The following is a 26,760-nucleotide window of genomic DNA, read 5'->3' on the forward strand; positions in this document are numbered from 1 at the left end:
AGTGTTGCCAGACCTCTCTCTCTCCCCCTCCCCTCCAAGTGTTGCCAGACCTCTCTCTCTCTCCCCCTCCCCTCCAAGTGTTGCCAGACCTCCCTCTCTCCCCCTCCCCTCCAAGTGTTGCCAGACCTCCCTCTCTCCCCCTCCCCTCCAAGTGTTGCCAGACCTCCCTCTCTCCCCCTCCCCTCCAAGTGTTGCCAGACCTCTCTCTCTCCCCCTCCCCTCCAAGTGTTGCCAGACCTCTCCCCCCTCCCCTAAGTGTTGCCAGACCTCCCTCTCTCCCCCTCCCCTCCAAGTGTTGCCAGACCTCTCCCCCCTCCCCTAAGTGTTGCCAGACCTCTCCCCCTCCCCTAAGTGTTGCCAGACCTCCCTCTCTCCCCCTCCCCTCCAAGTGTTGCCAGACCTCTCTCTCTCCCCCTCCCCTCCAAGTGTTGCCAGACCTCTCCCCCCTCCCCTAAGTGTTGCCAGACCTCTCCCCCCTCCCCTAAGTGTTGCCAGACCTCTCCCCCCTCCCCTAAGTGTTGCCAGACCTCCCTCTCTCCCCCTCCCCTCCAAGTGTTGCCAGACCTCTCCCCCCTCCCCTAAGTGTTGCCAGACCTCTCCCCCTCCCCTAAGTGTTGCCAGACCTCCCTCTCTCCCCCTCCCCTCCAAGTGTTGCCAGACCTCTCTCTCTCCCCCTCCCCTCCAAGTGTTGCCAGACCTCTCCCCCCTCCCCTAAGTGTTGCCAGACCTCTCCCCCCTCCCCTAAGTGTTGCCAGACCTCTCCCCCCTCCCCTAAGTGTTGCCAGACCTCTCCCCCCTCCCCTAAGTGTTGCCAGACCTCTCCCCCTCCCCTAAGTGTTGCCAGACCTCCCTCTCTCCCCCTCCCCTCCAAGTGTTGCCAGACGTCTCTCTCTCACCCTCCCCTCCAAGTGTTGCCAGACCTCTCTCTCTCACCCTCCCCCCCAAGTGTTGCCAGACCTCTCTCTCTCCAAGTGCTGCCAGAGCATGCAAACAGTCACTGTCAAATGGGTGCAGTAACACGCAAATGGGTGCAGTAACACGCAAATGGGTGCAGTAACACCCAAAATGGGTGCAGTAACACCCAAATGGGTGCAGTAACATGCAAATGGGTGCAGTAACACGCAAATGGGTGCAGTAACACGCAAATGGGTGCAGTAACACGCAAATGGGTGCAGTAACACGCAAATGGGTGCAGTAACACGCAAATGGGTGCAGTAACACGCAAATGGGTGCAGTAACACGCAAATGGGTGCAGTAACACGCAAATGGGTGCAGTAACACGTAAATGGGTGCAGTAACACGTAAATGGGTGCAGTAACACATAAATGGGTGCAGTAACACGTAAATGGGTGCAGTAACACGTAAATGGGTGCAGTAAAAACACAACAGTAAACGTATTCTACCAATTTAAAATACACCGTCTACAACCACAGAGACTAACATATACAGTCTATTACTCTATGTATGGATTCAGTGTTAGGAGAGTCCAGTGTTAGGAGAGAGTCCAGTTTTAGGTGAAGTTAGTGTTGTGTGGTGGGGGAGCCTGGGACCTACTCCCCTACAGCTTGGAGTTGAAGATGGGAATTAGGTGAAGTTAGTGTTGTGTGGTGGGGGAGCCTGGGACCTACTTCCCTACAGCTTGGAGTTGAAGATGGGAATTAGGTGAAGTTAGTGTTGTGTGGTGGGGGAGCCAGGGACCTACTCCCCTACAGCTTGGAGTTGAAGATGGGAATACCATCGTACATGTCATGTTTGAGCTTGGCCCACTCAGTCAGCCTCTGGACGGTGGTCTTGTCCCTGGTGAGTATCCGGGCAGCTTTCTGCAGCTTCTCCTGGTTCCGGTCCAGATAGCGCAGGCCCTCGGCCTGCAGCAGGTTCAGCTTCTCACCACGGCTCTCATCCAGGGCGATGTCCTCGTTTATATAAGGGTTGAAGCGGAAGTACGAGTCAGGTGGAAGGAGGGCATCGAGCATGATGTGGACTTCTGATTGGGAGAATAGGGAGGGGGTGTGAAGGTTACACAAAAACACAAACGGGTCAAAATGGCACAAATACATCATCGTTGAATAACTATTTCTTAAAAATATCTTCCTCCAAGGGACAAGGTTAAGTCAAGGTTAAGTCAAGGTTAAGTCCCAAGGTTAAGTCAAGGTTAAGTCCCAAAAACGTAAAGATAAATTGCGGGCTACAATGGAGTATCCCAAAACACAGAGTATACACACAGAAATAAACAGTCTGAAGTTTGAGAGATAGTCATGAGGGCAGAAACAGTCTAGATGTACCTGAAGGGACTTGTCCAATAGGAAACAGCAGGTCAGAGACATGAAAGTGAGGTTGAGGTTAGTGTTAGTTCAGGAGCTAAAACACTGGTTCTATTAACACTATTGTCAAACTACACACCTGGAGACTAAATTCTCACTACTTGTCTCAATAAGAACCCATTAAGTCTGTGGTTATAGTTAACACTGCAGCAGCTGTTCCCGACAATGTTACCTCACTCACGTCTCTGTGGGAATATGAGTCTCAGTTCGGGAGACGTCTGCCACTATAGTACATAACGGATTGAGTTGGACTCTGTTCAACACACTTTTCAGATGACATATCTGGAGGCTGTGTGGTGGATTCTGGGTCCCAACCAATGCTCTATATAATATCATTATCACCACAAATACACTGAGATGTTGGAGGGATTGTTTTTAGTGTTCTCATTACAAAAACACTCCACCCTAGAGATATAGATCAAATAAAACTGCATTCACTCTGTTGTATCAGTGGTGAAACAGATGAGTGCTGTGTCTCTGTGTTGTATCAGTGGTGAAACAGATGAGTGCTGTGTCTCTGTGTTGTATCAGTGGTGAAACAGATGAGTGCTGTGTCTCTCTGTGTTGTATCAGTGGTGAAACAGATGAGTACTGTGTCTCTGTGTTGTATCAGTGGTGAAACAGATGAGTGCTGTGTCTCTGTGTGTTGTATCAGTGGTGAAACAGATGAGTGCTGTGTCTCTGTGTTGTATCAGTGGTGAAACAGATGAGTGCTGTGTCTCTGTGTTGTATCAGTGGTGAAACAGATGAGTGCTGTGTCTCTGTGTGTTGTATCAGTGGTGAAACAGATGAGTGCTGTGTCTCTGTGTTGTATCAGTGGTGAAACAGATGGGTGCTGTGTCTCTCTGTGTTGTATCAGTGGTGAAACAGATGAGTGCTGTGTCTCTCTGTGTTGTATCAGTGGTGAAACAGATGAGTACTGTGTCTCTGTGTTGTATCAGTGGTGAAACAGATGAGTGCTGTGTCTCTGTGTGTTGTATCAGTGGTGAAACAGATGAGTGCTGTGTCTCTGTGTTGTATCAGTGGTGAAACAGATGAGTGCTGTGTCTCTGTGTTGTATCAGTGGTGAAACAGATGAGTGCTGTGTCTCTGTGTGTTGTATCAGTGGTGAAACAGATGAGTGCTGTGTCTCTGTGTTGTATCAGTGGTGAAACAGATGAGTGCTGTGTCTCTCTGTGTTGTATCAGTGGTGAAACAGATGAGTGCTGTGTCTCTGTGTTGTATCAGTGGTGAAACAGATGAGTGCTGTGTCTCTCTGTGTTGTATCAGTGGTGAAACAGATGAGTACTGTGTCTCTGTGTTGTATCAGTGGTGAAACAGATGAGTGCTGTGTCTCTCTGTGTTGTATCAGTGGTGAAACAGATGAGTGCTGTGTCTCTCTGTGTTGTATCAGTGGTGAAACAGATGAGTGCTGTGTCTCTCTGTGTTGTATCAGTAGTGAAACAGATGAGTGCTGTGTCTCTGTGTTGTATCAGCGGTGAAACAGATGAGTGCTGTGTCTCTGTGTTGTATCAGTGGTGAAACAGATGAGTGCTGTGTCTCTCTGTGTTGTATCAGTGGTGAAACAGATGAGTACTGTGTCTCTGTGTTGTATCAGTGGTGAAACAGATGAGTGCTGTGTCTCTGTGTGTTGTATCAGTGGTGAAACAGATGAGTGCTGTGTCTCTGTGTTGTATCAGTGGTGAAACAGATGAGTGCTGTGTCTCTGTGTTGTATCAGTGGTGAAACAGATGAGTGCTGTGTCTCTGTGTGTTGTATCAGTGGTGAAACAGATGAGTGCTGTGTCTCTGTGTTGTATCAGTGGTGAAACAGATGAGTGCTGTGTCTCTCTGTGTTGTATCAGTGGTGAAACAGATGAGTGCTGTGTCTCTGTGTTGTATCAGTGGTGAAACAGATGAGTGCTGTGTCTCTCTGTGTTGTATCAGTGGTGAAACAGATGAGTGCTGTGTCTCTCTGTGTTGTATCAGTGGTGAAACAGATGAGTGCTGTGTCTCTCTGTGTTGTATCAGTGGTGAAACAGATGAGTGCTGTGTCTCTCTGTGTTGTATCAGTAGTGAAACAGATGAGTGCTGTGTCTCTGTGTTGTATCAGCGGTGAAACAGATGAGTGCTGTGTCTCTGTGTTGTATCAGTGGTGAAACAGATGAGTGCTGTGTCTCTCTGTGTTGTATCAGTGGTGAAACAGATGAGTACTGTGTCTCTGTGTTGTATCAGTGGTGAAACAGATGAGTGCTGTGTCTCTGTGTGTTGTATCAGTGGTGAAACAGATGAGTGCTGTGTCTCTGTGTTGTATCAGTGGTGAAACAGATGAGTGCTGTGTCTCTGTGTTGTATCAGTGGTGAAACAGATGAGTGCTGTGTCTCTGTGTGTTGTATCAGTGGTGAAACAGATGAGTGCTGTGTCTCTGTGTTGTATCAGTGGTGAAACAGATGAGTGCTGTGTCTCTCTGTGTTGTATCAGTGGTGAAACAGATGAGTGCTGTGTCTCTCTGTGTTGTATCAGTGGTGAAACAGATGAGTACTGTGTCTCTGTGTTGTATCAGTGGTGAAACAGATGAGTGCTGTGTCTCTCTGTGTTGTATCAGTGGTGAAACAGATGAGTGCTGTGTCTCTCTGTGTTGTATCAGTGGTGAAACAGATGAGTGCTGTGTCTCTCTGTGTTGTATCAGTGGTGAAACAGATGAGTGCTGTGTCTCTCTGTGTTGTATCAGTGGTGAAACAGATGAGTGCTGTGTCTCTCTGTGTTGTATCAGTGGTGAAACAGATGAGTGCTGTGTCTCTGTGTTGTATCAGTAGTGAAACAGATGAGTGCTGTGTCTCTGTGTTGTATCAGTGGTGAAACAGATGAGTGCTGTGTCTCTCTGTGTTGTATCAGTGGTGAAACAGATGAGTGCTGTGTCTCTCTGTGTTGTATCAGTGGTGAAACAGATGAGTGCTGTGTCTCTCTGTGTTGTATCAGTGGTGAAACAGATGAGTGCTGTGTCTCTCTGTGTTGTATCAGTGGTGAAACAGATGAGTGCTGTGTCTCTCTGTGTTGTATCAGTGGTGAAACAGATGAGTGCTGTGTCTCTGTGTTGTATCAGTAGTGAAACAGATGAGTGCTGTGTCTATCTGTGTTGTATCAGTAGTGAAACAGATGAGTGCTGTGTCTGTTGTATCAGCAGTGAAACAGATGAGTACTGTGTCTGTGTGTTGTATCAGCGGTGAAACAGATGAGTGCTGTGTCTCTCTGTGTTGTATCAGTGGTGAAACAGATGAGTGCTGTGTCTCTCTGTGTTGTATCAGTGGTGAAACAGATGAGTGCTGTGTCTCTCTGTGTTGTATCAGTGGTGAAACAGATGAGTGCTGTGTCTCTGTGTGTGGTGCTCCTGTAGTTTGGGATGAACCTTTCCCTCTCTACACCCATCTCCCCTTTCAGAGGGGTTATTTATAACCAGCAGATTAACACGCTTAAAAGCCTGTTTTCCTCTTCAAAAACACTCTCCCCTATAGCACCACGACACTCACCGAGACCACCTCACCCCTCTCAGTGTGTAACAGTGTAGCTTTCAGGCTGTGTTGGCGTGTACAGAGATAAGGTGTGTACAGAGATAAGGTGTGAAGTAGACCTGAAGTCATGCAGGGGCTGTGTGGTCATGCCTGTTTTACTGGGCCCCCCCGAGTGGCGCAGTGGTCTAAAGGCACTGCATCTCATTGCAAGAGGTCCCTGGTTCGAATCCAGGCTGTATCACATCCGGCCGTGATTGGGAGTCCCATGGCCCAGCGTCGTCCCGGGTTTGACCGTCAATGTAAATAAGAATTTGTTCATAACTGACTTGCCTGGTTAAATAAAATACCTTCATCTCATCCTTACTAGGAAATGTGTTGAGATTAGAACATTATTGTTATTTTACAGCTGCTTGTTACTTTATTATTTTTCCTATTTTACATTTTTAAACTTCATTGTTGGTTAGGGGCTTGTAAGTCAGCATTTCACTGTACACCTGTTGTATTCGGTGCATGTGACTTATAGAATTTGTATTGCTGAAGTGATGCAGAGATGTATATCAGAGGGTACATGGACCCACTCAGACGTACCCTCTGTGTCGGTGGCAGAGCTGATGACGTTGGTGAGCTTGGTCTTGAGGCTGGTGTACGTGGTGTTGTTTTTGCCAGCTGTCTCCACGCGGCCCGTACCCAGTGACACCACACACTGGACCGGCGTATTGGGCCACAGGCATTTACACTCATGGATGGCCAACGCTGTGGGGTTGTTGATGAGGAGACCTCCATCCTGGAGACAGAGAGAGAACGAACTATTATGATCCTGCTATTGCTATGCCCATTTGGGGCTCCCGAGTGGCACAGTGGTCTAAGGCACTGCATCTCAGTGCTTGAGGCATCACTACAGACACCCTGGTTCGAATCCAGGCTGTATCACAACCGGCCGTGATTGGGAGTCCCATAGGGCGGCGCACAATTGGCCCAACGTCATCTGGGTTTGGCCGGTGTAGGTTGTCATTGTAAATAAGAATTTGTTCTTAACTGACTTGACTAGTTAAATAAAAGTTAAAACATTTAAATAATAATAATACACAATATAGATTTTAAAAACAGTTATGTACCAGCATCATTTAGCATTTACACACTAAGTTAATTTAAAAGATTTCTTTGCTTGTTGCAGTTTGGAAAGTAGGAAAAGCCAAAACGTCAGCTGTTAAATAATTTATGAACATCTGTGGAAAGAAAGGTAACAGATCAATGATGTAGTTTCACACGTACAGGACACAGACACACGTACAGGACACAGACACACGTACAGGACACAGACACACGTACAGGACACAGACACACGTACAGGACACAGACACGCGTACAGGACACAGACACACATACAGGACACAGACACACGTACAGGACACAGACACGCGTACAGGACACACGTACAGGACACACGTACAGGACACAGACACACGTACAGGACACAGACACACGTACAGGACACAGACACGCGTACAGGACACAGACACGCGTACAGGACACAGACACGCGTACAGGACACAGACACGCGTACAGGACACAGACACACGTACAGGACACAGACACACGTACAGGACACACATACAGGACACACATACAGGACACACGTACAGGACACAGACACACGTACAGGACACAGACACGCGTACAGGACACAGACACGCGTACAGGACACAGACACGCGTACAGGACACAGACACGCGTACAGGACACAGACAGGACACAGACACACATACAGGACACAGACACGCGTACAGGACACAGACACACGTACAGGACACAGACACACGTACAGGACACAGACACACGTACAGGACACAGACACACGTACAGGACACAGACACACGTACAGGACAGACACACGTACAGGACACAGACACGCGTACAGGACACAGACACGCGTACAGGACACAGACACACGTACAGACACAGACACACGGCTGTATCTTTTCTCTTCCCTTCTGTCTGACTGGCTTTGATATCAAACAGCCACCCAGGAGCAATGGGAGTGTATGGTCTGAGGGGTGTTGAATATGCATGAGGCTGGGGGGCCTCGGGTTGGCTACAGGATCAAACACCGAGGGGCCAGCCCTCATTAAGGAGGCCAGGCTGGGGGGCCTCGGGTTGGCTACAGGATCAAACACCGAGGGGCCAGCCCTCATTAAGGAGGCCAGGCTGGGGGGCCTCGGGTTGGCTACAGGATCAAACACCGAGGGGCCAGCCCTCATTAAGGAGGCCAGGCTGGGGGGCCTCGGGTTGGCTACAGGATCAAACACCGAGGGGCCAGCCCTCATTAAGGAGGCCAGGCTGGGGGGCCTCGGGTTGGCTACAGGATCAAACACCGAGGGGCCAGCCCTCATTAGGGAGGCCAGGCTGGGGGGCCTCGGGTTGGCTACAGGATCAAACACCGAGGGGCCAGCCCTCATTAGGGAGGCCAGGCTGGGGGGCCTCGGGTTGGCTACAGGATCAAACACCGAGGGGCCAGCCCTCATTAAGGAGGCCAGGCTGGGGGGCCTCGGGTTGGCTACAGGATCAAACACCGAGGGGCCAGCCCTCATTAGGGAGGCCAGGCTGGGGGGCCTCGGGTTGGCTACAGGATCAAACACCGAGGGGCCAGCCCTCATTAGGGAGGCCAGGCTGGGGGGCCTCGGGTTGGCTACAGGATCAAACACCGAGGGGCCAGCCCTCATTAGGGAGGCCAGGCTGGGGGGTGGGAGCTCCGGGGCCCGGAGTGTCTAGCTAGAAAGTCTCTGGGGGAAGATTTTAGTGTGTGTGCGCATGGGGAGGGGCAGTCAGACCGTCCGGGTGGGGGAGGGGCCCTCTCCCATCACTATATCCCTCCTGTACATGAGATATTTCTGAACTTCATTTTCAATAAATACCTAATCGTTTGCAAAAACATGTTTCACTGTAATTTTGGTGTATTGTGTATAGGTAGATGGGTGATAAAAATATGTATTTAATACATTTTGAATTCAGGTTTAACAAGAAAATGTGGAATAAATCCAAGGGATGTGAATACTTTTTGAAAGCAGTGCAAGTTTCAACTAGAAGATGAATAAGTGTATTCCTACGAAGAAGATCACTTAAACATTGTGAAAATAAGGCAAGCCTTCCTGGACTATAATACCAGTCAAAAGTTTGGACACACCTACTCATTCAAGGGTTTTTACTATTTTCAACATTGTAGAATAATAGTGAAGACATCAAAACTATTAACACATATGGAATCATCTAGTAAGAAAAAGTGTTAAACAAATATATTTTAGGTTCTTCAAAGTAGCCACCCTTTGCCTTGATGACAGCTTTGAAAACTCTTGGCATTATCTCAACCAGCTTCACCTGGAATGCTTTTCCAACATTCTTGGAGGAGCTCCCACATATGCTGAGCACTTGTTGGCTGCTTTTCCTTCACTCTGCGGTCCAAGTCATCCCAAACCATCTCAATTGGGTTGAGGCCAGGTCATCTGATGCAGCACTCCATCACTCTCCTTCTTGGTCAAATAGCCCTTACACAGCCTGGCAGTGTATTGGGTCATTGTCCTGTTGAAAAACAAAAGATAGTGGGACTAAGTGCAAACCAGATGGGATGGCATATGGCTGCAGAATGATGTGGTAGCCATGCTGGTTAAGTGTACCTTGAATTCTAAATAAAATCCCTGACAGTGTCACCAGCAAAGCACCCCCACACCTCCGACTCCATGCTTCACGGTGGGAACCGCACGAGCAGAGATCCTCTGTTGACCCACACTACGTCTCACAAAGACAAGTGGTTGAAACCAAAAATTTTACATTTTGACTCATCAGACCAAAAGGACAGATTTCCACCAGTCTAATGTCCATTGCTTGTGTTTCTTGGCCCAAGCAAGTTTCTTATTATTATTGGGGTCCTTTAGTAGTGGTTTCTTTGAAGCAATTCAACCATGAAGGCCTGATTCAAACAGTCTCCTCTGAACAGTTGATGTTGAGATGTGTCTATTTCTTGAACTCTGAAGCATTTATTTGGGCTGCAATTTCTGAGGCTGGTAACTCTAATGAACTTATCCTCCGCAGCAGAGGTAACTCTGGGTCTTCCATTCCTGTGGCGGTCCTCATGAAAACCAGGGCTTGATGGTTTTTGCAACTGCACTTGAAGAAGTTCTTTCACTTTCAAAGTTCTTGAAATGTTCTTCATTGACTGACCTTCATATCTTAAAGTAATGATGGACTGTTGTTTCTCTTTGCTTATTTGAGCTATTCTTGCCATAATATAGACTTGGTCTTTTACCAAATAGGGCTATCTTCTGTATACCATCCCTACCTTGTCACAACAAAACTGATTGGCTCAAATGCATTAAGGAAAGAAATTCCAAAAATTAACTTAACATGTCACACCTGTTAATTGAAATGGATTCCGGGTAACTACCTCATGAAGCTGGTTGAGAGAATGCCAAGAGTGTGCAAAACTCAAAGCAAAGTGCGGCTACATTGAAGGATCTCAAATATGAAAAAAAAAATATATATATATATTTTTTACACATGATTTCATAGTTTTGATGTCTTCACTATTATTCTACAATGTAGAACGTAGTAATAAAGAACAACCCTTGAATGAGGAGGTGTGTCCAAACTTTTGACTGGTGCTGTACATGGAAACACTTCCATTAGGGTTGGTGGATGTGGGCTTGCAGATCGGTGTGTGTGCACACTAGACGTACTCTTAAATGGGAGGAAATCAGGCTGCAGACAGAAGCACTAGACAAAGTCCACTGACCAACCGGACAAAACAACTCAGTGCTTTTATCATCACGTGACCCACTGAGTGACTCCATTGTCTTTAATTATGGTAGTGGCTTAGATGTGCCATGGCAGCTTCTTTTCCTTGATAGCTGGAGTGGCCAGATTTCAAATAGCACCGAGCACAATGCCTTCCACTCATAACCAGTGTGACACACAGTCTCCCAGTCAGCCGAGAGTAGAATCATTCTGAATGCCACAACGTGTCTCAATGACTCGCCACCTGTTAGGGGCATTTATAGACAAGAGTCGGCTCATTGAAGCACAGGCTGCATCCCGAATGAAAGCATATTCACTACATAGTTCACTCCTTTTGACCAGGGCCCAATAGGCCCTATGGGCCCTAGTCAAAAGTAGTGCACTATGTAGGGAAGTCTGTTTTTAAACACTGAAGAAGAGACTCCATGGTATTATTATTATTATTATTATTATTATTATTATTATTATTATTATAATAATTATTATTATTATACTGGATCTGGGTAGAAGACTGTTTCCAAAGACTGGTTTTGTTCACTGTGGGTGGCAGGTAGACTGGCAGGTAGGAGCGTTGGGCCAGTAGCCAAAAGGTTGCTGGATCGAATCCCAGAGCTGACAAGGTAAAAAAAAATAATAATAATCTGTCATTCTGACCCGGAGCAAGGCAGTTAACCCCACTGTTCCCTGAAGACGTGGATGTCAATTACGGTGTCAGACTTCTGATGCCATTGTATGCTTTGCAGCGCTGCTTGGAGTCTTTTCAGCTGTACACTCACAGGTTTTCTTTCCCAACTGATGCCAGTGCCACACCGAAGCGCTGCTTGAGGTCTTTAGGGGGGGACTTTTCATCTGAGAACCATACTGGTACGGCTTATACACTTGGACCGTTGCCATGTTCTCACAGAAAGGGTTTCTTCAGACCCGGGTGTATAATTTGGACGGGAGGGTTAAAGTTAGAAACAATTATTTACTTAGGGGCCAAACTGTGGCAAATGAGCTGGGCACACAGAAAGAGGCAACAGAAGCTGCCTGTCAAACTCAGCATGACGCAGGTCAAGGGTCACTTCCCTTCAGAGGGATTTAGAGCTGTAATGCAAGTCTCATTGTAATACCTCTATTCCGTAGCCAATGTCTGTATAGAAATCAGTTCATCCCACAGGTCAACATGTCCTCCTTTGGGTGAAGGGTACAGCCCCTCTCTATTGAGGTGATTTGACAGAGTGTAACCCCGGTGCCAAAGGCTAAACTGCAATTGAAATATTGGAGAAAGGTTCAGGACGGCAGCTTAGCACCCCTTCAAAGTAGAACCCCCAGAATCAAAGGCAGAACAAGACAGAAAGGTGAAGCATGATGCAGAACTGCAAGCCAAAACATACTTACACTACATGACCAAAAGTATGTGGACACCTGCTTGAACATCTCATTCCAAAATCATGGGCATTAATATGCAGTTGGTCCCCTTTGCTGCTATAACAGCCTCCTCTCTTCTGGGAAGGCTTTCCACTAGATGTTGGAACATTGCTGCTATAAACAGCCCCCACTCTTCTGTGAAGGCTTTCCACTAGATGTTGGAACATTGCTGCTATAAACAGCCTCCACTCTTCTGGGAAGGCTTTCCACTAGATGTTGGAACATTGCTGATATAAACAGCCCCCACTCTTCTGGGAAGGCTTTCCACTAGATGTTGGAACATTTCTGCAGGGACTTGCTTCCATTCAGACACTGATGTTGGGCGATTAGGCCTTGCTCACAGTCGGCGTTGAAATTCTTCCCAAATGTGTTTGATGGGGTTGAGGTCAGGTTTTGTGCAGGCCAGTCAAGTTATTCCACACTGATCGAGACAAACCATTTCTGTATGGACCTCGCTTTGTGCATTGGGGCAGGGTAGCCTAGTGGTTAGAGCGTTGGACTAGTAACCGGAAGGTTGCGAGTTCAAACCCCCGAGCTGACAAGGTACAAAATCTGTCGTTCTGCCCCTGAACAGGCAGTTAACCCACTGTTCCCAGGCCGTCATTGAAAATAAGAATTTGTTCTTAACTGACTTGCCTGGCTAAATAAAGGTAAAAAAAAATGCTAAAACAGGAAAGGGCCTTCCCCAAACTGTTGCTACACATTTGGAAGCACAGAATCATCTAGAATGTTATTGTATGGGGTAACATTTAGATTTTGCTTCACTGGAACTAAGGGGTCCACACCAAACTTCACAGTGGGCATTATGTAGTGGGGAAGGTAGCGTTCCCCTGGCTTCCGCCAAACCCAGACTAGTCAGTCGAACTGCCAGATGGTGAAGCGTGATTCATCACTTCAGAGAACGCGTTTCCACTGCTCCAGAGTCCAATGGCGGCAAGCTTTACACCACTCCAGCCGATGCTTGGCATTGCACATGGTGATCTTGGGCTTGTGTGCGGCTGCTTGGCCATGGAAACCCATTTCATTAAGTCCCCAACGAACTGTTAATGTGCTGATGTTGCTTCCAGAGGCAGCTTGGAACTCGGTAGTGAGTGTTTCACCGAGGACAGACACACTACAGCACTCTGCGGTCCTGTTCTGTGAGATTGTGTGGTCTACCACTTCGTGGCTGAGCCATTGTTGCTCCTAGACGTTTCCACTTCACAATAATAGCACTTACAGTTGATCGGGGCAGCTCTAGCAGGACAGAAATATGACAAACTGACTTGTTGGAAAGATGGCATCCTATGACGGTGCTAATGTTTGTCTATGCAGATTGCATGGCTGTGTGCTCGATTTTATACACCTGTCAGCAACAGGTGTGACTGAAATAGCCGAATCCACTAATTTGAATTCAATAATAAACATGGTTTTGTATATACAGTGTAATGTGTATGCTGGTCTGGTGTTAAAAGATAGATCTGTCCTCATTCTCCTCCTGGGGAAACATTCCTCCCCTGGGGTTGTTCCCTCTCCTTCAGCCAGTAATGGTTGATACACAAATCAGACTTGTTTTAGTCAGGCCACAATATTCCTACTAGCTAATAAAGGCTCTGCCTGCACCTGTGGGAGCATGTTTCACTGCTAAAATATTGGCGAATTAAACATAATTAGCGTGTAAAAGAAGAAGTAGCAGAAATACGTTCCATTAAGAACACGAGACGGGATGAAAGGATAACTAAAATAAAATAAATAGCTACAATTTAAGGGACGGTTAGTTCCTACTTCAAATTAATTCTGCTGCCATTACTGCCAAGACTTGTTGGCTTATCTGCATTGTTCCACTAAGCCATTTTTAGGGGGGTGTGATTTAGATAGAACCCCATTCCCATCTAGCGTTGTGATCAGTAAAAGTCATTTCACGCATCAGCGTTTGTCAGCTCCTATTAGCAACTTTCTCCTCACAATCTCTCTCCATCCCTCTCGCTCTCTCTCCATCCCTCCCTCTCCATCCCCCTCTCTCGCTCCATCCCTCCCTCCCTCTCTCTCACTCCCTCTCTCTCGCTCCATCCCTCCCTCCCTCTATCCCTCCCTCCCTCCCTCCCTCCCTCCCTCTATCCCTCCCTCCCTCTATCCCTCCCTCTCTCTCTCTCTCTCTCTCTCTCGCTCGCTCCATCCCTCCCTCTCTCTCGCTCGCTCCATCCCTCCCTCTCTCTCGCTCCATCCCTCCCTCCCTCTCTCTCGCTCCATCCCTCCCTCTCTCTCGCTCCATCCCTCCCTCTCTCCCTCTCTCTCGCTCCATCCCTCCCTCTCTCTTTATCCCTCCCTCCCTCACTCGCTCTATCCCTCCCTCCCTCACTCCATCCCTCTCTCTATCTCTCTCTATCCCTCCCTCTCGCTCTATCCCTCCCTCCCTCTCTCTCAGCTATGCGCCAATAGCCCGTTGGGTGAGGGCCAAGATGAGTGGTCACAACATATGGGAAACTCTGGTCCAAAGAGCCGGGTCCAGTACATGTGTTCCATGCTGCATACACTCTCTTTTCAGCTGTTCTGGTCATTAGGAGCTGCTCTTAGAACGTCTGGTTGCGTCCCATAAGGCACTCTATTCCCTATATAGTGCCCTATATTTGACAAGGCTTGGCCAAGGGGTCGAAGGGGCTTTAGGCCGAGCTGGAGCCTAGTGCTGCTGCCTGGATTTACCCATAAGGCCTTTGGCACTGAAGCTTAAACACGGTTTAATTGGGGAGAGGTTACATAATTCATTATGGACCATTTGATGGATGCTACCCAGTGTGTGTTACAATAGCAGCTCTGTTTTCAGGAGCAGATCCTTCAGCCTCCATGGTCATATTCAGCTAGGCCCTCACGGATATACTGAATAAGGTTTAGCATGAGTCTTCCTGTTCAACTCAGGATGTTAAGCTCAAAACAGGTATAAAATCATGTTTACTATGCAATCAAGTGAATGAATCTGTCTGTTCTATTGATTAATTGTCCAGATAAAACCAGCTCTTAGCTATGTAATCACGTGTATATTGAACAAGGTTTGCTAAATCAAGGGTGTTTGTTGAAGCAGATGCACAACCTTAAATAATATCTATCCGTCTGATCTCAAGTGAATAAAATCGGGCTGTTCAATGAATCAATTGTCCAGATAACAACTAATCCTTAGTCCCTTTCACCAACGAGGATGAGACAGACATACAATGGTTTTAGTGTGATGTCACCATCATCATCATCTAGGAATGAGTGGCCAAGTCAAACCAAAAGGTCTCCATGCCACATTATGTAATTACGCAGCCTGGTTCTCCTATTTGACCTTTGACCTGAGAGAACAGAAGGGTCAGAATGAGGTCCAAGTCGTCATCCCACGAAGAAAATGGAGAGGGATGAAGTATTCATCTGTGTGAGACAGAGACACGGAGTGACAAATATGCCCTCAGGTTAGGAAAAGCAATCGAGTCTCTCCCACCCACCCACCCGCCCGAGAGCACTGAATTATCCTCTCCTCCTGCTGTGACCTGACATGTGACAGCATCCTCTTAGGCAATAGGTCATATTTGGCTACCTCATATTCATATGGCACATTTTCACAGTCCATCATAATAAATAAAACAAAGTGATTTCCCAAGTCTATTAATCAGAAATGTCCCAGGGGAGATCAGTGGAAATACAGATCTAAGTGACTGAACTCACATATGAATGCATTAATACGTGATTGACGGACAGCCCACTTTACAACAGCGGCTTCAATGCAGAGATTTCTATGAGAAAATCTAATTTCAGCCACTCCAGAGAGATGGCTGGTGCAGAGGTAGTACTGTGAGGGTTAGGAATGCAGAGAGTGATGGAGGGAGGCAGTACTGTGAGGGATAAGGGGGTTAGGGATACAGAGAGTGATGGAGGGAGGCAGTACTGTGAGGGATAAGGGTTTAGGGATACAGAGAGTGATGGAGGGAGGCAGTACTGTGAGGGATAAGGGTTTAGGGATACAGAGAGTGATGGAGGGAGGCAGTACTGTGAGGGATAAGGGGGTTAGGGATACAGAGAGTGATGAGGGAGGCAGTACTGTGAGGGATAAGGGTTTAGGGATACAGAGAGTGATGGAGGGAGGCAGTACTGTGAGGGATAAGGCGGTTGGGATACAGAGAGTGATGGAGGGAGGCAGTACTGTGAGGGATAAGGGTTTAGGGATACAGAGAGTGATGGAGGGAGGCAGTACTGTGAGGGATAAGGGTTTAGGGATACAGAGAGTGATGGAGGGAGGCAGTACTGTGAGGGATAGGGGTTTAGGGATACAGAGAGTGATGGAGGGAGGCAGTACTGTGAGGGATAAGGGGGATAGGGATACAGAGAGTGATGGAGGGAGGCAGTACTGTGAGGGATAAGGGGGATAGGGATAGAGAGAGTGATGGAGGGAGGCAGGTTCTCACACAGCAGCCAGTCAATGTAGATCAGTAGACTGGCCTAATGCCTAAAGAAGTGTGCTAGCACAACCAGGTGGGTGGCGTAGTGTGTGTGTGTGTATCAGTGGAGGCTGCTGAGGGGAGGACGGCTCATTATAACGGCTGGAAAGGAGCTAATGGAATGGCACCAACACACAGAACCCATGAGTTTGATGTATTTGATACATTTCCACTTACTCCGCTCCATCCATTACCACGAGCCTGTCCTCCCAGTTACGGTACCACCCACCTCCTGCAGTGTGTCTGAGACAGAGGAGACAGATGGGGAGAGAGTGGAATGTGTGCCTGTAGTAACAGAGTGACTGTGTGTATGTAGTAACAGAGTGAACGTGTGTCTGTAGTAACAGAGTGAACGTGTGTCTGTAGTAACAGAGTGAACGTGTGCCTGTAGTAACAGAGTGACTGTGTGTCTGTAGTAACAGAGGGACTGTGTGTCTGTAGTAACAGAGGGACTGTGTGTCTGTAGTAACAGAGGGACTGTGTGTCTGTAGTAACAGAGTGAACGTGTGCCTGTAGTAACAGAGTGAATGTGTGTCTGTGGTAACAGAGTGAATGTGTGTCTGTAGTAACAGAGTGAATGTGTGCCTGTAGTAACAGAGTGACTGTAGTAACAGAGTGACTGTGTGTCTGTAGTAACAGAGTGCCTGTGTGTCTGTAGTAACAGAGTGACTGTGTGTCTGTAGTAACAGAGTGACTGTGTGTCTGTAGTAACAGAGTGAATGTGTGTCTGTAGTAACAGAGTGAATGTGTGTCTGTAGTAACAGAGTGAATGTGTGCCTGTAACTACAGAGTGACTGTGTGCCTGTAGTAACAGAGTGACTGTGTGTCTGTAGTAACATAGTGAATGTGTGTCTGTAGTAACAGAGTGACTGTGTGTCTGTAGTAACAGAGTGACTGTGTGTCTGTAGTAACAGAGTGACTGTGTGTCTGTAGTAACAGAGTGACGGTGTGTCTGTAGTAACAGAGTGACTGTGTGTCTGTAGTAACAGAGTGACTGTGTGTCTGTAGTAACAGAGTGACTGTGTGTCTGTAGTAACAGAGTGAACGTGTGCCTGTAGTAACAGAGTGAACGTGTGCCTGTAGTAACAGAGTGAACGTGTGTCTGTAGTAACAGAGTGAACGTGTGTCTGTAGTAACAGAGTGAATGTGTGCCTGTAGTAACAGAGTGAATGTGTGTCTGTAGTAACAGAGTGAATGTGTGCCTGTAGTAACAGAGTGACTGTAGTAACAGAGTGCCTGTGTGTCTGTAGTAACAGAGTGCCTGTGTGTCTGTAGTAACAGAGTGCCTGTGTGTCTGTAGTAACAGAGTGACTGTGTGTCTGTAGTAACAGAGTGACTGTGTGTCTGTAGTAACAGAGTGACTGTGTGTCTGTAGTAACAGAGTGAATGTGTGTCTGTAGTAACAGAGTGAATGTGTGCCTGTAATAACAGAGTGACTGTGTGTCTGTAGTAACAGAGTGAATGTGTGTCTGTAGTAACAGAGTGAATGTGTGTCTGTAGTAACAGAGTGAATGTGTGAATACCAGGGAGACGGTGTCTCCAAGGGAATAGAGGGGTACAGGAGTTGGACAGTAGCCTGGTGGAAAAGCTCCATGTTCCTCCAGGGTTTAACACAGGAGGAGAGCTGGCCCTGAGGAGGAGAGGAGCAGACAGAGGCCAAAGCACTTATTTATCCCAGATCCCTCCTCCCCGATCCCTCCTCCACTATCCCTCCTCCACTCCTCCCCTATCCCTCCTCCACTATCCCTCCTCCACTCCTCCACTATCCCTCCTCCACTCCACCCCTATCCCTCCTCCACTATCCCTCCTCCACTCCTCCCCTATCCCTCCTCCACTCCTCGCCCTATCCCTCCTCCACTCCTCCCCTATCCCTCCTCCACTCCTCCCCTATCCCTCCTCCACTATCCCTCCTCCACTATCCCTCCTCCACTATCCCTCCTCCACTATCCCTCCTCCACTCCAACCCTATCCCTCCTCCACTCCAACCCTATCCCTCCTCCACTCCAACCCTATCCCTCCTCCCCTATCCCTCCTCCCTGTCTGCCTCATCTATGGAGGCAGCACTGCAGTACAAGGCTGATAATAGCATCCCTTCTGGCCAATGACAACACAGAAAGAAAAAAACTACCAGGTTTACTAGCAATACTAGATAATAGCCTACATCTTCAATATTTCAGTAGTGCACTGGTACTTGAAGCAGGTGAAACCACATACTCAAAATATCTCTATCTTAAAGGGTATTATCTGGACGTTTTCTAGCGCTTCCCTTAAAACGCTTCATTCTTAGTTCTCATCCTCTCCTTTCCCATCCATGTGAGTGACAGTGGATGTATAAGACTAGAAGTGTTCATTCTGCCAGGCCAGTGAGGAGTCTTTCTGTTTAGGACAGCACCATGTGGGAGAGGAGATTGCCACACAAAAATGCCCCATAAAAATTCCCCATTCCTGCCCACCGACAAGGGAGATGTCATGGCTGATCATTCTTCAGTTCTCCTTGCATGGCCTTCCCTGGCTGGCATCCTGGTATCCTTTGTCAACTTCTGAAGTCTTCTAGTTCTGTGGTCTTTAGTGGGATAATGGCAGCTTCAATGTGGCATGGCTCCTCCCTCTTCTCTTCCTCCACCGGAGAGGCATTCTCTCTATGGCTGTAGTGTGTTGTGATGTAATAGCGCCGTAGCCACTGTTGTTTACCACAGTTCTAAAATCAGAATCCTGTCAGTTAGAGCTTAAAATGTCCACCATTCCAGGGCTGCGGAATCTGGATAGAAATTACAGCGCATTCAAAACAATCATGAAACGGTTGCTTGAGAATTCTAGAATTTCCCGGCGTACATTCAGCACATGGCTGTTTTATGGCACTTTCGACACAAGGCGGCGATTGTTTCGGGGTTGAGAGATAACGGAAGGGCGACCTATGACTCCCTCACTGGGCAATTCTGACATCACACACACAGACGCCATGTTGTGCAGACTCTTCGCTTCAGAAAAACATCCACTCGACCAAAAGAAGGGTATCGGACTGCTGGTGGGCTTCTAAATATTGCTTATTGGACTGGAGAAATTATGAAAGATGATGGAATTGAGAAAATGTCATGATTTAATCTTACTCCAATGTAAATACACAACCTAATAACTTCACAACCACATGTATAACGGCAATGTTGGCTAATGTAATTAATCAAATTCACAGCTTCAATTTAAACATGTTAGATTTCAGTTTTGTCTTCACAGCAGAAGTAGTGGAATGGATAACAAGACCTTGTTGAAACCCAGGTGTCGTTTTTACATTTTAAGGTGTCCCACTTTCCCAGCGAGCGGTGAGAGCTTTCCTCAGTTAGAAAGCACCTAGCAGAGACTTGACAAACATCTATAATGGAGGTTGTCTGCTTGCTTCTCTATTTTAACGAGGCTGATGTAGCAGTCAGACAGTGTGGGATGAGGAGTATGTATATGTAGTGTGTGTGTCTCTGGGAAAGATGAGACCAGGAAGTAGCGAGGTCATCAACCATTCTATTTCATATCCCAGCCAGAGAGTTCCCCACTCACCTAGAGAACTTACACCAATTCCAATTAAGAGTGTGGGAGCACGGGATTCCACCTTTGATGTAAAATGTCTGTGTGTGTGTGTGTTTCCTAAGCCAAAATGGGAGGATATTGCCAGGATTACATTATGAGATGTCAAGCCCAGGCAGACATGAAACCCCACACGTCATTCACCTGGGGTTGAAGAGAGACATGATCTGATGTCTCTAGGAGCCAGCCAGATGGGCTTACTGATGAATAAGCCCCATCCAGCACTGTGTGTGTGGGCGGAAGAGGGGATATAATATTATTGATCAGTAAAATAGCTGAGAGGAGTCAGGATGTAGGTATTTGCTGTTGCAGTGCTCTTCTCCTGTCTAATGGCATGCGTCTTTAGATGCCTATTTAGAATGGATATCGACGTTAAGTATCTCAGGCAGGCTTGCGTCTCAAACACCACCCTATTTCCTATGCACTACACTAATAGGACTCCGGTCAAAAGTAGTGCACTATTTAGGGGATAGGGTACCAAACCCTTAGTTTGACCGACTCTTCCTGCTCTCCATCTAAATGGACCTGTCTGGAAACAAGCAAACACTGACGGGAGAGGGGTGGAGCTCCTCCATTTTACCGTACTGATGGTTTTCACATTAAACCAGAACTCCTGAAGTGTGTTGAGGAGATTGGGATGATCCAGGATAATGTGAAGTAGAAACACACTGGAGGGAGGACATAAAAACACCTCAGTCCTTTAAATACAGGCTGCTGCTGTGAAGGACACATCCTGATGTATTCTACCATGAATAATCCTGTTACAACGCCTACATCAACACCCGTCCATACTGACCGTGTTAGAGCCTTGGTCCTGTATGACTCAGTTGGTGTGGAGGTGTGGAGGTAGCAACACCAAGGTTCTGGTGCAAATCACATTCACTATAAAACATTTATGCAGAAAACTTGCTGTGCTGTAGGCCTGTGTCACTTTGCATTAAGTGGTATACATTATTTAAGTGGTAATGCCCGAGAAGCAGGTTTGGAGGATATATTGGCACAGGTGTTCGCCCCGAAACAAAGTCGAGCGCCGGCAAACCGTGACAGTACATCCTCCAAACACCGGCTGAGGGCATTATCACTTTTATACAATGGTTACCATATTAAAATAATGACTTCCATATTTTCATTAAAAACATTATTTTGGGGCCTCCCGGGTAACGCAGTGGACCAAGGCACGATGCAGTGCTAGCTGTGCCACCAGAGACTCTGGGTTCGAGCCCAACAACACAGCTAACACAACCCCTTCAAACTGAAGCTGGTAAGACTGAGAACTAGCTGCACTTCGTTTCACCGGTTTTCTTTGTGTGTTTCCATAAAAATGATGCTGATTCATGGTTTCGACTGGCTGAGTAAAGCTGTCTGCCATGTCCTGACTCCCAACATGTTCATTACTCTGGGACAGCTGGAGATCCAATTTCAATACTGAAACAATGTTGCAAATGTCGGAGAGACAGACAGCAATGTTAATACAAATCTCCACTGTTGAAGACTGTTGGTCTAAAAGAAATGTGAGATAATGTCTAGATGTTTTTTATAGTGGACAACAGCTAGTCTAAAAGAAATGTGAGATAATGTCTAGATGTTTTTTATAGTGGACAACAGCTAGTCTAAAAGAAATGTGAGATAATGTCTAGATGTTTTTTATAGTGGACAACAGCTAGTCTAAGAGAAATGTGAGATAATGTCTAGATGTTTTTTATAGTGGACAACAGCTAGTCTAAAAGAAATGTGAGATAATGTCTAGATGTATTTTATAGTGGAGATCAAGTTCATGAATTGCTTGGCTGGGCTGATGAGACAGAGGATTGCTCAGTCAGATGGAACAGAGTAAATAGGCATTTTAACATCATAGATTTAGCTGATGGTAACTTGTAGAATAGACACCGGCTGGAATGTGGTTTATAACCAATCAGCATTCAGGATTAGAACCACCCCTTGTATAATATATTAACACTAAGTAGTAAACTACACAGGCCGTCAGAGAGCTAAGTGCTGGATCCCTCTAACAGGCCGTCAGAGAGCTAAGTGCTGGATCCCTCTAACAGGCCGTCAGAGAGCTAAGTGCTGGATCCCTCTAACAGGCCGTCAGAGAGCTAAGTGCTGGATCCCTCTAACAGGCCGTCAGAGAGCTAAGTGCTGGATCCCTCTAACAGGCCGTCAGAGAGCTAAGTGCTGGATCCCTCTAACAGGCCGTCAGGCCGTCAGAGAGCTAAGTGCTGGATCCCTCTAACAGGCCGTCAGAGAGCTAAGTGCTGGATCCCTCTAACTGGCCGTCAGAGAGCTAAGTGCTGGATCCCTCTAACTGGCCGTCAGAGAGCTAAGTGCTGGATCCCTCTAACAGGCCGTCAGAGAGCTAAGTGCTGGATCCCTCTAACAGGCCGTCAGAGAGCTAAGTGCTGGATCCCTCTAACTGGAGAGGATTAGTGAAAAGGGATGTGGAATAGGGAAGGCAGACAGGAGAGAGAGAGAGAGAGAGAGAGAGAGAGAGAGAGGCCAGGGAAGATATGGAGTATTGGTGGCAGCTGTAGTGTAGAGCATTGTGAGGGGCATAGCATTAGGGCTTCTAAAACTCGTCTTACCTGGTGAAGGTCGTGTCCCAGGGCAAACTCCTGGAAGTACCCTGGGGCAGCGGAGGACGCTCTGACGGCCTGCCACAGCTTGTGTTCACAGCCCCCCAGGTAGTGGGAGCGCACCCCTGGCTGAAGGTTATAGTTCCTGAACACATAGGCCTTTAGAGGAGTGCCCCTGTTCACGATGGTACTCACTGCTGCCATCTGGTGGTAAGAGGGTACATGATTTAAAAAAAAAATAAATCCCACTTGGCCCCATTTGATAAACTGCTGGTGATTTAAAAGGTCAATGTCCATAACCATGAATTGAAGAAGAGTGGCATTAATAGACTGTGTTGCTGTATCCACTTAATCCCCACAAGAGATACAGGAAGGATGTCATATACATTAAATATGACAATAACATTAAAAACAGAACACAAATGCACTACTATATAAAAGTTATGACATGTAGTGACAACATTTAGAGCCATAAAAATACCTTAGAACACAGTAATGCTCTGAGGACCCATTGAAATCAAATCTATACAACTGTTAGTCGTTACACAATCAGATGTTATAAAAGCCTAATAACACCACAGACAAGCACCTATTCTGACACATACAGTGTAATCCTTACCAAACACCTCATTATTATTTCACTGCCTAGCCTCAGCCTGGCTGTCGTACATGGAACTAGTGAATGTGTGGATTCTGTGTCAGCCTAGCCACCGGAGCTGCAGCAGTGGGTGTGTGTGTGTGTGTGTGTGGTAGAAATGGTTCCAGCCAGCCAGTGAGACGATGGCCAGAGGCTTTCTCATTGACCTCATTATTAAGAGACGGAGGGACTTCCTTTTCAATGCTCCTCCCTCAGCAACCGTGAGGGTGTGTCTGTGTGTGTTTGCCAGCTCCACACTGTTAGTCACGCCATGTTAGAAAAACTCACCTTTGGGCATTTGGGGTTTCTTGATGTTTCCACCATCAGATCAGAGCCCATTTTTTCTCTGTGGGAGAAAATGAAAGGAGAGCTTAGTCTGGGGCTGTGTCTGAACAAGTTACTAGCCTTAAAATCCTTGCTTCCTCTACTGGTTTCCTCCATTCCCCTCAAAGCTCAATGGAGGAAGTCAGAGGAAGGGACCTTTGTTCATCTCCACCAATGAGCTTTGAGAGGAATTGATCTGCTGTGCTGTTCTTAATTCATGAAGTTAATCTATTCCATTATATTAAATACTAACTTGAGAATGTTCTCCCAGGTCTCGGAGTCGTAGAAGGCGTGGCTCCAGCCCATCTTGACAGTTCCCACGATGACGTTCTGCTTGAAGACGTCAGAACCCAGCTTCCTGTAGAGCACCTCACACTCATTTAGAGGGATCTGGAACACACCCAGCATGAAGCCCAGGATGGAACCTGACAGAGCGAGAACAGGAGGATATTCAGCCACACACAGAGGACGAAGAATGTACACTTTAAAAATGATTATTTGTTTGTTTGTTAGTCCAATAACACCAACATATTTTCATATTGAGACCTGAGGAGAGACATGGAAAAACCCTACCCCCCGTTATAGACTATAAAACAACATATACATACATATATATATATATATATATATACACACATATGGGATACAATGTTCCCAGCTCTGCAGATTTTGTAGCGAGGAGGCAGAGTCATTAGATCATTTCTTTTGGTACTGTCCATATGTAGCTTGTTTTGGTCACAGGTCCAGGAAGAAGAATTGCAACATTTACCTAGAACTAACACTGCAGATAGCAATACTGGGTGATTTGAAAAGTCAAGCGATCAATAATATAATAATTATGAGAATAGAAAGGTTCAGTACTTTTGCGAAGCATCACAGCACAGTTGAAAAATATATGGCTGCTAGAAATCCAAAATGGATGGTGCTGAGAATCCCTGAACAAGGTTTCAGAGCTGCTGTCTGACAAAGGGAGGCCACAACGTAAATCTCATTCTTCCAGTCGTCCCTGGACCAGGGGCAGACCTGGGTTCAAATAGTAATTAAAAATAATCTCAACTACAGCTGTGATGAACTGAGCTTGCCAGGCTTAACTGTCCAACAGAATAGTCCCAAAACAGAAAACCACCCACATCTGGCAGCCCAGGCACACTAGAGGAAACACTCAAAGTATTTGAAAGAGTATTTCAAATAGTATCAGGGTCTGGGGCTTACGGAGCAAGAGGCAAACTGGATAGGAGGCTAAGTGCCTGTAGGATCATCCGTTATGGGTATCATTACCCAGGGATGATCCATCCACAGACACTGGCTGGGATTAAAATGGCCGCCAATGAACCAACCACAGTGACAAGCAGATCACTGCTAGCGTCCACAGGACCACAGCCATATAATGACACTAGCTATGACCATATAGTGATGTACATGACAAGACTGTCTTGTCTACAGGGCAGGAGACTGTCTCCTGCCCTGTAGACAAGACAGTCTCCTGCCCTGTAGACAAGACAGTCTCCTGCCCTGTAGACAAGACAGTCTTCTGCCCTGTAGACAAGACAGTCTTCTGCCCTGTAGACAAGACAGTCTTCTGCCCTGTAGACAAGACAGTCTTCTGCCCTGTAGACAAGACAGTCTTCTGCCCTGTAGACAAGACAGTCTTCTGCCCTGTAGACAAGACAGTCTTCTGCCCTGTAGACAAGACAGTCTTCTGCCCTGTAGACACCTCCGATAACAGCCAAACCACAAACCCCATCTCTCGCCGTTTCTCCAGTAGCATTTCCCACACCCACCACCAGTCACCGGACCCAGGCCGCATGCTAGCAGCACCACAACACCAACCTATCTACTAACAGCAGCTCCATCCTAACCCAACACACAACCCAAATCTGTGCCTGCCTTCCTGCTGAACTCTCTCTGGGGCCGAAACCCTGCCTGGGGTGAGGATGTCCCCCACCCACCCCCCAGCATTGGGGCAGCTGCTGCCAGCCACTATCCAAGAAGACAGGTCCCTGTCCCAAAACTTGCATGGCAGGGTAAACCCAGGGTGTGCCAGCCAGCCAGATCATCATGCCCACTCCAAACGTGGTGGCTGTTCTTAATGTTAAAGTAATCCTTAATGTTAAATCCTTAAATGTTAAAGTAATCCTTAAAGGTAAAGTAATCCTTAAATGTTAAATCCTTAAATGTTAAAGTAATCCTTAAAGGTAAAGTAATCCTTAAATGTTAAAGTAATCCTTAATGTTAAAGTAATTCTTAAATGTTAAAGTATGCACTTTACTTAGCTTATCAGGTGGAGGGGATTACCTTGACTAACACACTGGCCAACCGTCTCACACACGCAGAAACACACAGACCTTCAGAGAGCCCAGGGCTAGGCTGGCTTCCTCCAACGGGAGAGGATCAGGGACAATGGATACGGAGAGGGGGAGACAGACAGACAGACAGAGAGCATGGCCGGGGAAGATAGAGGTTTGGTGGCAGCTGTAGGGTAGCGCTTTGTGAGAGGGAAAACATTAGGCTTCCTAAAATGAGAGAAATGGTCAGGCCATGATGGACCTTGAGAGGAGGAGCAGGGGGTTATGGTAAATGGCACCACCATGTGGTGGTTGAGAGTACTACAATATTATATTGGGGCTCCCGAGTGGCGCAGAGGTCTAAGGCACTGCATCGGAATGCTTGAGGCGTCACTACAGACACCCTGGTTCGAATCCAGGCTGTATCACAACCGGCCGTAATTGGGAGTCCCATAGGGCGGCGCACAATTGGCCCAGCGTCATCCGGGTTTGGCCGTTAATGTAATTAAGAATGTGTTCTTAACAGACTTGCCTAGTTAAATAAAAAGTTGTTTTCTGTTATATATATATATATATTTCTATATATTTCTAAATAGACATGACAACTGCCAGTAGATTATGTAGGTTTGATAAGGTATAGTCAAATCATTCAATAGCTGTTCTATTTATGTAATGTTTAATCTTCTTTTTCCACTACTGGGAATAAATAAACGAGGAAAAAACTATACACAATTATGCCATAAAAAATGTTTTCCTTCTCTGGCACTCAAAATACTCCAGTCATCTACCTTCTAGTATTATATAAACTGGAGACCATTAATCAAGTCTGAAATAAGAGAGGAGATCTGCTGAATTAAGAGCTTGCCCACGACAGTACAAAAGAAAATGACAACAAGACTAAAGATTTGACATCCATTTAC

The 26,760-nt window shown here is 46.7% G+C and overlaps 1 protein-coding gene across 2 annotated transcripts in view; it reads right to left on the reverse strand.

Annotated features, from left to right (window-relative positions):
- Nucleotides 1-910: 910 nt before the first annotated feature.
- LOC139375474 (calcium-independent phospholipase A2-gamma-like) overlaps nt 911-26,760 on the reverse strand; it is a 36,056-nt gene continuing 10,206 nt past the window's right edge. The window contains exons 5-9 of one of the 2 annotated variants that reach the window (XM_071117302.1): nt 23,809-23,980; nt 23,520-23,577; nt 22,604-22,798; nt 6,397-6,592; nt 911-1,984 (exon numbers count right to left, since the gene is read on the reverse strand). In XM_071117302.1, coding sequence (XP_070973403.1) covers nt 1,707-1,984; nt 6,397-6,592; nt 22,604-22,798; nt 23,520-23,577; nt 23,809-23,980 — 899 coding nt within the window. In that variant the 3' untranslated portion in view covers nt 911-1,706. The remainder of the gene's footprint in view (nt 1,985-6,396; nt 6,593-22,603; nt 22,799-23,519; nt 23,578-23,808; nt 23,981-26,760) is intronic. The other variant, XM_071117294.1, reaches the window with a different exon arrangement.

The sequence above is a fragment of the Oncorhynchus clarkii genome, chromosome 2 (genome assembly GCF_045791955.1).
Source record: "Oncorhynchus clarkii lewisi isolate Uvic-CL-2024 chromosome 2, UVic_Ocla_1.0, whole genome shotgun sequence".
NCBI lineage: Eukaryota > Metazoa > Chordata > Actinopteri > Salmoniformes > Salmonidae > Oncorhynchus > Oncorhynchus clarkii.